The sequence below is a fragment of the Eubalaena glacialis genome, chromosome 6 (assembly GCF_028564815.1).
Source record: "Eubalaena glacialis isolate mEubGla1 chromosome 6, mEubGla1.1.hap2.+ XY, whole genome shotgun sequence".
In the NCBI taxonomy this organism is placed as follows: Eukaryota; Metazoa; Chordata; class Mammalia; order Artiodactyla; family Balaenidae; genus Eubalaena; species Eubalaena glacialis.
Genome location: NC_083721.1, coordinates 99,684,770 through 99,697,052, shown reverse-complemented (window position 1 = coordinate 99,697,052; position 12,283 = coordinate 99,684,770). Strand labels below are relative to the sequence as shown.

At 35.5% G+C, this 12,283-nt stretch overlaps 1 protein-coding gene across 1 annotated transcript in view; it reads right to left on the bottom strand.

Moving 5' to 3' along the window:
* PDCD10 (programmed cell death 10) overlaps positions 1 to 12,283 on the bottom strand; it is a 39,704-nt gene that overhangs the window by 17,830 nt on the left and 9,591 nt on the right. Inside the window, exon 2 of the mRNA XM_061193460.1 lies at positions 5,012 to 5,223. Within this exon, the coding sequence (XP_061049443.1) occupies positions 5,012 to 5,107 (96 nt within the window). The 5' untranslated portion in view covers positions 5,108 to 5,223. The remainder of the gene's footprint in view (positions 1 to 5,011; positions 5,224 to 12,283) is intronic.

The following is a 12,283-nucleotide window of genomic DNA, read 5'->3' as shown; positions in this document are numbered from 1 at the left end:
GCATAAATTTACCCAACATAAAACAGCTAATAAGTACAGAGACAGGATTCACACCAGATCTGTCTGGTTCCAAAACCCATGCACAAGTCACTAATGCTATCCTGCCTCCCGGTACTCACCCTTTCTGGACTGGAGTCTAACCTATTACTGAATCTCTTCAGCTACTTAAGAACGAACAAAGTCCTGAGTTTCTACCATGTGAGAGAAGTCAGTGTGAGAGATACAAAGAAATAGACTATAGTCCTGGAACCCCATAAGATTAATTTAAGTAAGTAGCTACATGGAAACTGATGGGATCACTGTCAGCTAAAGTACAAAGGAAAGTACGAAGATGAGATCTGAACTGGTCCTTGAAGAATGTGGTCCCTTAAAATCATCTTCCTTAGTGTTTCTTCAGGGTAACACGTGGGGGCGTAATGATGTTATGTCAGTTTGGAACAGACAATAATATCCACTTTGTTTCCAGTACTTTCACTAATGGGTCCAGTATTTTTCTAACTTTTGGGATAACGGTCTTTGACTAGGGTATATTTAAAGAGCCAATGCAATCATTTTTCAGTGGTACCTGAGAGTGCATACACCATGTTTTAAGTCCAAAGAAAGAGGGGACATATGATGACACTTTGCATTAATGGATACTGGGACATGGAGAGGCACTCCTGGGTCTCTGCCATGTAGAACTTCTACGTCACAAGTAAAAAGAGTTTAAAAAAAAAAAGAGAGAGAATCAGGGTGAGAGAAAAGGGCGCATAACATTTCCCCTCACCTAAAGAGAGGGAAGTGCAACTGGAGGGAAATGACAGGCTGGGTGAGCCCAACATTAAGGTCTCACCTCAACCTCACGTTCTGCCTACTCTCAGTTGTGTGAACTCCTCCTGCAACTGACTCTTCATAGATTTTGAGCGCACTGAACTATTAACTAATTGCAAACTTGTCAAATTTAACTTTCTGGGTCATTTATAAAAATATTTTAAAAGCTTATAACTAATTTTAATTCTACAAAGAGCTCATTTATTATATTGTTCCCTCCAGAAATATCAGTTCATTCCTATACTTTATTTTCTAGTATCAAGTTGGTTTCTTAAACAGTAATTATAAAAAATATATCCACTTAACCCTTTGGTTGCTCAAGTTTTAAACAGTCTTGCATAAAATCTTTCAGAAGTTTTTTTGTTTTTTTTTTTTTTTTAGGTCAAAATAATTAGATTAGTTGGTTCCAAATTGTCTATAAATCTTGCTTCCTCAAAATTAGGTATATTTTCCACATACTGATATCCCTTACCCTTCTTCCCACCCTCCCCTCCACCCCGATGAAGATTATTGATCATATGCTTTAAAAAGAGTTAAACTGAGCCAAGAATAAAAAGAATAAAAACTCCACATACACCTCTTGTGATTCAAATGATAATGAGGTGAGTTAGGTCAAAAAAAGCCAGAAGAAAAACAGAAGTAGATGGAATCAAGAGGCCACCCGTTAAATTTTATGAGTCCACAGAGAAGGCAAAATGCAACCATCTGTTTTGTACAGATTGATATTAAGTCCAGTTACTGGTTCTAAAAGAATAAGTTCCTGGCGCTGCCAAGTTGTCTGGCAAAAAGGTAACCAGAGCCATCTAACTAGTATAAAAATATTCCACTAAAACATTGCCTACGAATGTGCAAAACTCTAGGGTATGATCCCAATTTTGTCAGAAAATTATGTGGAAGACTCCTTAATAATAATAGCTAATACTTACTACTAATAGTACATGCCTGGTACTATTCTAAGCACTACAAAACATCAACTTATTTATTTCCCAGAGTTGTGAGTATTAAGTAAAATATTGTTTATCCTCATTTTGCAGATTAGGAAACTAAAACAAGATTATATAGCATAGTAAGTGGCAGAGGAGTAAATCAAATGCAATGCAAAATATTAACTATGATGGCTTCTCGATGGTGGGATTGCAGGTGAAACCCATGCCTTCATTGTGGAGGAGTGTATTTACTATGCTCAAAATTTGAGGTTTGATTTTTTCAATAGGAAAAATTATATTTATAATTATATTTCACCTTAGAAAGTTCCTTTAAAGTCATAGGAAAAGAAGATACATGATATGTCTTTTCCTGGAATGAAGAACTGAACCAGATATCTTTCCTCCTCCATATACAAAGAATCAACAAAAGATAATACAGTACATAAAAACCTGATCTAAGACTTGGCATGAGGTTTCTATAAACTTATTATTCCATCATGCAACCAGGAGACCTATTTCACAGTACATTTACAACACATGCAATATACTTGGACTCTGAACTCTGCAGCAGCTGATTAAACGAGAAGCTTACTCCTCAGCTGTGCTGGCATAGCTTGATTAAGTTTAGCAAGCATCTAGGTCCCAGAATGCCATAAATAACTTTCCCCTGTGAGCTGCAGTAACAGTACTAAAATTTCCCCAGGTGTAAGGATGTCCTACTATCTAAAAATCTGTTCTGCAAAATGACTTCTGGGCTACCATTGTTACTATTATGAATGTAATGTTAAGGTGAGAATGCAAGCTTTTTAACTCTCACAATACACTGTGGTTAAAATTGAGTGAATCAATTTCGCTTCAGAGTAAAACTTTACCCCTACTGTGGTGCTATTTTCTGTAAAATTAATTTGACATCCATTTTATCTTTAAATCTGCAAAGCAGAGAACAACAGAGCCAAACTAAACTCTAATTTCCCCATTACTATTTATAGAAAAATCCACGTTTGAACTATAGTTAAATATTGTTTAACTGATTAGGTACCTTATTTAAGATGGTACATTAATACACTGGAATGTCAGAGAACAATGCTAGTATTTTAAAAAAAAAAAAAAAAAGCTTGATACCATGATGTTAGATCAGTAAATTCAATGTGAGAATTAGATCCTGACAATTTAACATAGTGTCTCTCAGTTGGCCTCATCCAGCCATTTCATTTCCAAATTTCACTTCTAACAATTAGTTCTTGAAGCAAGAATAAATAAATCATTTGGCATCATGTTCTAATTCTAGGCCCATTAACCCATGTATGTTTTCAGATCTCAGATTTCTGGAAGAGATTTACTAGTCCCTTCATAGCCATTTCTTTTTCTTTCAAATTAATTTTTCATACACATGAATCAATCAGAAGAGGTATACCAGTATTAATCCCAACAGTTCATTTTACCAGAATCCCATATCTTTTATAACAGTTTTCCAAAGTCAAGATTCAAATAAAATCATTTTACCATATGTCGGAAAGGGTCACTCAAATTGTTAGGAAAAAAGCTTTTCTCATTCCTCCCTCATTAACTAGAGGATCAAATTGAAGTTCTGCAATGTAAATTGCCCTCCCTTCAAATGAAGACTCAAAATACCAGAAAAATATAGAAAATGCTCCCAAACAACTTGATCCAATAGCCTACAGAGTTAGCTATATAGACGTGAAACGAGGGAGCACCTCTGGGTGGAACTGTCATGATGGTTCTTGAAGAACATGCGAAGTTCAAACACTAAATGTCAAGACAGGTTACTCACCTACCCTTCAGTGACCCTCTCCTTACCTCATACCTGGTACAAGAATAACTAAATAGTTAATAATGTATTTGCTTAAACATCTGTGTTCCCTACAAGAAGAAGTATGCCGACTTTTTCTTCTCCATATCTCCAGACCCTTGCTGAGTACTTGACAAATAAACAGTTGGCATTTAGTAAATATTCACTGAACAGCACTGAAGCACTTGCTTCCAACAATAACTGTAGTCTTGCAATGACTGGGTAAAGTGTTAGAACAAAATGGCAGAATTACTGGAGCGTTGGCTACAGCTGCCAGAGATGGATATAACCAGCCCTAAAAGAGTGCCTCCAATGCTACCACGGTAGCAGGATAATAGGGACAGGTTTTTCAAAAGATGCCTCGTCCTTGCTTCCTCTTTAGTAAACTTCTAAATTTCCTAACCACCCAGCTAGGTGTGGTCATAAATCTAAATTCTTGCCAATGAGATGTAAATGGAAGTCTTATGTAGGACTTTCAAAAAGGTTACTTTAAGGAAGCTGAATCAGCTGGAAATAACTCCCCACCCACTGCTCCACTTTTTACCCCTTCTAGACAACAACTTAGGACAAAATAGCAGCAGCCATCCTACATGCTGAAGTGACCTTGATAATGGAAGGCAAGCACTAGGATGATGAAACAGAAGATAGGAACCTGAGTTTCTTACGATACTGACTCATAATACTACTACTCCTAGACCACTTACCTCCAGAATTTTTTATGTAAAGAAATAAACTTTAAAGCAAAATAATTTCACATATCAGGACGTCAGTTCACCATTAAAAGGAGGGGAGTAATTATCTCTAAGGAACTTCCAGTTCTAAAATTCTCTACATACCTTAGCATATAAACTTAAAAGAGAAACCTAAAATGTATTGGTATTATTAAGTCCTGGAAAATTCCTCAAATAAAAAAGCAACTATATCTTCTCTAGATACGAAGAATGGTATCTTCCATTTATCAGTAAAATTATGTTTGCTGCTACTGACTATATAACTCCTTAGGATATTTTTGTGCCTGCTCTTCTGGCTGCCTAAAATGTGCTAATCCCCAACTCTTCAACACTCTAACCCTTATTTATCTCTTTCAGATGTTAGCATATATGTCTCTTTTTCCCGTGAGGCCTGTCCTGACCCCTAAAATAGGTCCCACCTCCTATTTTATTTAACACACTTTTAAAAAAAAAAAGAAAACTTCCTAGCACTTACCACAATTTTTCATTTATATAATTACTTGTATTCTTTTGTTCAATGTCTCTCTCTCCCACTATAGTGAAACCTCCAGAGGAGGAGCAAAAAATCAAGGTTTTTCCCTCGATGTTTTATGTCCAGGCCTGGCACAATGCCTAACACATAGACGGAGTCCATTTATGTAAGTAATTATTATATGAAGGAACAAACGAATGAATAAATGAAGCAAGCATTAAGGAACTGCAGAGATCATATGAAGCAATGTTTACCCACTTACCTCATTAAACACAGGATACATGACTGCATAGAGGGGCATAGAAACCATGGAAGTGGTCTCAGCTTCATTCTTCATCTCTTCCATTGTCATCCTCATTCAAAAGCCAACTACAGTAGAAAAAGCAGTGCTAAAATGCAGAGGAATCTTCATTCACTGCAGCCTTTCTTCTTTTTTTTTGTGATAAAAGAACAGGGCACAAAACATATGCTGACCTGGTTAAAGGGGAAGAAAGACAGAGATTTACTATGTTAGAATTAATAATAAAAACTTAAGGTGTTTAACATTTTCATTAAAATTCTTTTGCTAATTGTTCATTGATTTTTGTCACCTAAAAAATAACCAAAACATAGCAAGCATCAAAGATTTAAGGCAAAATTTTAAATTCTACCAAATGTGATCTATTTGGGAAAAAAATTGACCTAATTTATTAATTAAATAATTCACTTAAAATTATTTAATTTTGCCAGTGGCATTTTTTGAATCTTTGTCCAAATCTGACACAGAGACTAAGAAGAAAAACCCACAGACACTGGTAGTTTGGAAATAAAATATCGAGAATTCAACAATATAAGAGAGAAATTTTGCTTTGAGGAGTTGAAGAAATGTGTTGCTTTTTAAGAGAATGCAACTGTATTTAATTCCTTTGCTAGGCTGAAATATGAGCCTAATTATAAAGTGAAAGAGTAACAGTAGTAACATACCTATATATTAAATGATATATAATATATATGTTAAACAAAAAGCCATTAATTTTGAATAATTTCTACCATTTATAAAGCATTTTCAGATTATAAAACATATTACACATGTGTTTAGTCCTCCTAATAACTTACCTTAGAGTAACTGTCATTCTAATTTTACAGATGAAAATGTAGACTCAGGGATGATAAATAACTTGCCAAAGATCACACATGCAGAGGGCTGTGACTTGATCCCTGTGCCCTGAATCCAGATCTGACACTCCCAAATCAGAAAATAAAGTATGAAGTGAAAACCCAGAACCTCATCTACCCAGGAAAATGCCCGGAAGTTATTCATTCACTGAATAAATATATGTTTAGCACTTACTACATGCAAGATACAATGGGGGATGAAAAAGATGTGGTCTTAATCATTAAAACATTATCTGAGCCAGACTGTGGAAGACCTAAGCAGTTTGAAAGCTACAAAGGCCAGTACTCATAGCTTTAAAAATTTCCAATAACCTGTCCCGTCTGAGAACTGCTTACTATTCTTCCATATATCCCCACCAGTGAAGGGGAACTCAACACCTACAAAAACAGTTTAGCCTTATTTCTGGTAGTTCTAAACATGGAAAGTCTTTCCTGTTTCTGAGCTTAAATCTGTTCCCTGACTTCACAGAACCAAATAATTAAATAAATAATAAATAAATAAAAGGAAGAAAAGGCCAGTTCCTAAATTTTATTCTATAGGACAAGAGAAAATCATTACCTAATGAGACCATTGGTACTTCAGTAGACTGCAGTGGTCATAGCATTAAGGAAAGAATGGTGGAACAGAAGTTGAAGGCAAGGAAAACTTAAGAAATCTAGTGTATCTAGATCAATAGGACCTGAATAATAAGCAAGAGCAAGCAGATAAATATCAATTCTGGCCCTGCTGTTCCTATCTGATTACTTAATAAGCCATTTGGTAATCTGCTTTTCCACTTAAAAATTAACTGTGAATACCTTTTCATAATAAACTTGGAATACAGAAGAGGGGCTGAAATGCTGTCAAAATGAAAATGACGGATACTGGATGTACAGTATAAGCAGTAAATAAAAAGCATCAGTATCTATGAAAAAAGAAAGTAAAAAATAGCAGTACAGGGCCAACAACAGAACTTGAAGAGCTATTTCACTGGATGACAGAAAAAAAAATCTTTTGTTTACTTAATAAATATTTACTGACTATCTATGCAATATTAGGCCTGGTACTAAATAGAGAGCAGTGAACAAGACAAGACCTCAGGGAGCTTATACTATGGAAGGAAAGACAGAAAATGAACAACTGTGAAAACCACACAGGACGCTATCCTACTATGGGAGAACTGGATGAGAGGACCAGCATCACAAAAACCGGGTGTTTCAGAGAAGGTGGTCCAAAGTTTTAGATGCTCTTGAATACGGACAATAACTTAAAAAAAAGTTTTTAATTTGATTTCTTGATGAGGTCAAGAGTAACACTCAAAGAGTACTGTCACTTGCATACTGGGAGAGGTCACTGGCATACTGCAGGGGCTGAGGTGGTGAGCTGGTGAGAGAGGAGTCTAAGTGTTCAAGGATCTCAGTAAAAAGGAAGTGAAATATTAAAGGAGATAAAACACTGAAGTATGCTCAATAGGATCATTTTTGTCTTTCACTCTTTTGAACACATGCCTATCCCTGTATAAATAAGGGCAGACAGAGTTGAAGGGATCAGTAAAGTGGCTAGAGTCACCTTCTGAATTCCTGCTGATACCCACCTATCTACCCCACTAAACCTGCTCACTTAATTTTCACTTTTTTAAATACTGGCATTGAATTTTTTTAAAAAAAATTTTGTGTAATAAGTAGTATTGTACCACCTCAGAAAATTTTCACTTAAAATATTTATGATTTAAGTCAACTGTCTCTCCCTCTGTATATATATATTTATTTTTATACATATAAATATATATATATTTATTTCTTGCCTCTAAAACTAACTTTATAGGACTATCAGCTACTATTTGTCATCAAAAAGACAATATTATAGCAACATTATGGGCTACATAGGTGGCTAGCCCACTCCACACTTAACCACCTTTTTAAATATTGTTCCTATGGGAAAATGTTCCAAAGAACCAATTTACATCTGACCTTTTCAGAACACACGTTCACAAGCTGGGGCCAAACACAGTTTCATTAGTGTTTACATGAGATTAAAAATCAACAATTTCAATAAGGCTTTTTAAATATTAAATTGTTCTGCCAATTTTAATTCCAGTTAAAATATGCTGTCATTCCTTCTACATGCTTCTTCATTTGAAACGGTTTAATGGACAACCTGCCAATTACTCCAAGCCACTCCAACGCCAAACTCAGTCTTAGGAGTTTCTGCCCTGCACTACCCAACCAACCCACAGGAGTCTGTTCATTTAAAGAACTATACTTGGGTGTATCTTAAGGCTCAGAATCAGCATTTCCTGAAACAGCCTCACTTTACTCCATCTGGGCACAACAGAGCCAAAGCTATTTACTCACGAATAAAATGAGTGAACAAAGGGAAGTTCTTGGTATTGATGTATGCAGTTCTTGGGGAGAAACAGAAGCTTCCTAAGTAAAGTAAATTCTACACTTAAAAAATATTTGTAGGCAGGTCTATTTGTCTTGTTTTTCTCTATAGTGAAATCTAGTACTTAGCCCCCTTACATGGTCCTAAGTTCTTATAATCCCTTTAATTTCCCTCCCTAAAGAGGGGAAGTTTTATTTATTTTTGTTGGATCTCCAAACTGTCCATAATATTTAGCTAAAAGAAGTTTGTTTATTCTAGCAGTAAACAGAACCCATGAGTTCATATTACAGTTTACAAGTGTAGTTCTTTTTTCCAATAGCCATTACAGTCAGCATAGCAGGTACATAGTAGACACTTTATAAATGTTTGTCAAACGAATAAATCAATGAGATAAGAGATGGGCAATTTATAAGTTGAATCAGTCTTGCTAATACTTTTCAAATATCAAGCCTAGCAAAACAAAAACAGACACAGAAATCTAAATAGTTTTATTAACAAAGTCTGGACCCAGTTACATTTACCAGTTTTTACTTCTTTTGGCTATCCCAAGCTCTTCCTACTTACTATAGTAAGCTAAGAGAATATACGCATCAGATAACTGCAAATAAAACCAGAATTCCAACAGAAATTTACATGAAAACCAAAGAAAATAAAACAGAGATTATAAATTCTAATGTCTCAATTTTATTAAGGCTACCAGGACGTGATCCTAGGGACATAACTGGTGTATAATTTAATAGTTCACAAAATTCTCAAAGTGCAAGCATTTCCAACATTGGTTAACCTTGCTTTACACATAAGAAAGATCCTAAAAATCACCCAACTTTTAGCAGAAAGCAAAACTTTTTCTATGAGAAAGAGTGGAAGAGTGGTGCAGTTTCCAAATGTTGGATAACCTAAGGCATCACAATCACTTCAAGGTCTCTTAAAAACACAAATCCCCAAGACTACTCAATCAGAATCTCCAAGAAAGGGTCAAGGAAGCTGTATTTTAACAGCCAGCCTAGATGATTCTTGTGAACAGAACCGGCTGGAAATCACTGGTATGGAAAGAACAGTGGCTAGAGTCAGAAAAAAGAGCTGCTAAGGCCAGTCTTGAGACATAGGTAAAATTAAGTTTGACTCAGTACCTGAGACAGGGGTTTTTGGTCCTGACTTTGTAGAAGTTTCACTTAATCACTGACCTTGTTTCCTCATCAGAAACAGAAAGGGGGTAAAAATTATATCATCTTAAAGGCCATGGTACTCTAAAATTCAGTGAGAATAAAATTTTATTACTGGTATCTCCTAAAGGTTACAAAGTAATCTCGTGGGAAATTTTTAAAAAAGAAAAAGATCTCATCAGATCTTAAAAAAATTCATGAATTCCAATAAGGAGATCCTCTTCAATAGCTGGTTGATTCAGGGTTTCAAATAACTGACAAGCCCTTGCTTTCTCTCAAGCATCCGGCATCACGAATCACACCCAGAAACTGAATTTATTCCAAAGTGGGTATAGATCAGTCTGGCCAATTCACATAGCTGGAAAGGTGGGCATCTGATATCACAACCTACCTTTTAGGGCCTTCTCATGCCAAAATACTGTAGCCACTTCCAAATAAGAGACAAAAGGTTTAGAGGAGGAAGCTAGGAAAAAGGCAGGCAGAGGAACAGGGTAAGTAAGAGATCCTACTTAGACCAAAATGAGCTTGAACCTTCAGGATACACCTACATCTCTCTCCTTCCTCTGCAAATTATATTTTCTATAATTCAAGGTCCTCCATTCTACAGTTTTCTTCTTGAATAAGGTAATGTGGAACTCAACCTCCCTGAACATGCACTGCTGTCAGCTTAGTATTGATAGAATTTTGCATTTAGGGACCTCTAGGAACAATCTCTTCTTAATGGTAGGTGTAATATATTACATTTTGCCACTGTATTTGTTTATATGTATCAATTTTTTCTAGGCTTCTCCAAAATAATAAATGCACAATTTGTGCAGAGAGATGTGAAAGGAGTGTAAGAACGATCTGAAAACATGGGCTCAAATCCTGTCATTATAAACCATCTTGTCTCTGAGCAAGTCACTTGTCCTATCTATGCTTTAGTTTTTTAAGATGGACCAAAACTGAGCTGTATACTTGAAAGTGATATAATTAGACTGAAAGATGAAGTAATTTCTAAATCAAACCATAAAGCCTCTATATTAAATCACTTTAATTTACTAAGTTCCTAAGCACTGTATTTTTGCAGTTTTAAGTAACTATTTAAAGAAAGTATACATTCTGCAAAGAATTATCACTTCACTGGAAGATCTGACCTCAGTCAGATTTGTAAAGGCACCTCCTCTGTTATACCACAATTTCCAGGAATCGGATACCACCGTTTTTTTTTTTTTTAAAAAAAAAACAAGATCAAAAAGATATATCTCTAGTATCTCTGTAAACATGACTGACCAAACAAGCATTTACTGAGTTATTAATTAAGAAATAATGGAGGTTCTAACTAAAACAACATCTGAAAATTAAGATGTTTTTGAAAATAGGTAACACTGGCAAATTAGCACACAATGACCCACGAAGGAAAAATGCCTAAATGTAAAATTTAGCGATTTAACTCCATTTACTTTATCATTCTTTGTTAAACTCCATATAACTTTCACAGACAAGTGTTCCTTAACTATTAAGCAGATCTGGTTCTAAACATATACTTATAAATCAGTCATTTAAAACTTACTGTTTATTTTTCTATAGAGGGTTAAGTGAGGGTTAAGGTTCTAAGAAAGACTTCAAAGTTCACAATGTTACCTAAAGGAAAATAGTAATAGGGCTGTTTGAATTATACAGCGCCCACACCCCCAATCCAGTTTCACTTACTTGAGGTGAACTGCGGTCCAAAAATATTAAATGGAAATTTCCAGAAATAAACAATTCATAAGTTTTAAATTGCTCGCCATTCTGAGCAGCATGACGTAATCTCACACCCTCCAGCCTGAGACCCCCAACCATAGATATCATCTGCTCCCAACATGCAACCATTGACATCATCATGCTTGATGATCCTCCTTCTGACGTATCATCAGAAGGTCAATAGTAGCCTAACACTACATCACAATGCCTACATCATTCACTTCGCTTCATCTTATCACTCAGGCATTTTATCCCCTTGCATCATCACAAGGGTAAGTATAGTACAATAAGATATTTTGAGAGAGACCACATTCACATAACTTTATTACAGTGCATTGTTATAATTGCTCTATTTTATTACTAGTTATTGTTGTTAATCTCTTGCTGGGACTTCCCTGGTGGTCCAGTGGTTAAGACTTCACCTTCCAATGCAGGGGGTGCAGGTTTGATCCCTGGTCAGGGAGCTAAGATCCCACATGCCTCGTGGCCAAAAAACCAAGAACATAAAACAGAAGCAATACTGTAACAAATTCAATAAAGACTTTAAAAATGGTCCACATCAAAAAAATCTTTAAAAAAAAATCTCTTGCTAATTTATAAATTATACTTTACCACACATATGTATGTATAGGAAAAAACAGTATACAGAGGGGATGATACTATCTAAGGTTTCTGGCATCCACTAGGGGTCTTGGAACCTATAGCCAGAAAAAGGGGGGGCCTACTATACTTAGTCAACATTAACAGCACTGTCATTAGTGAGGTAAGTGACAAGCATAGTGATTCTAGAACCAGATTCGCTTAGAATCAATCCTGGATCTACTACTTACTAGTTCTGTGACCTGGGGCAAGTTATCTAACTTCTCTGTGCTACAGTTTTCTCATCTATGAAATGAGAATAACAATAGTATCTGTCTCTTAAGGTTGTGAAGATTAAACAAATTATTACAGATAAAGTGTTTAGAACAGTACATGGAACACAGTAATTATTTAATATTAGCTATTATGATTAAGTACATTTTAATCTAGGATGACAAGATCTCTTTCTAGAGGTCAGGTCCTCTGTACAATCAACCATCTAGCCAGGGGAGTCAAGGACTCTTGAAAACCAGATAAATGGGGGAAG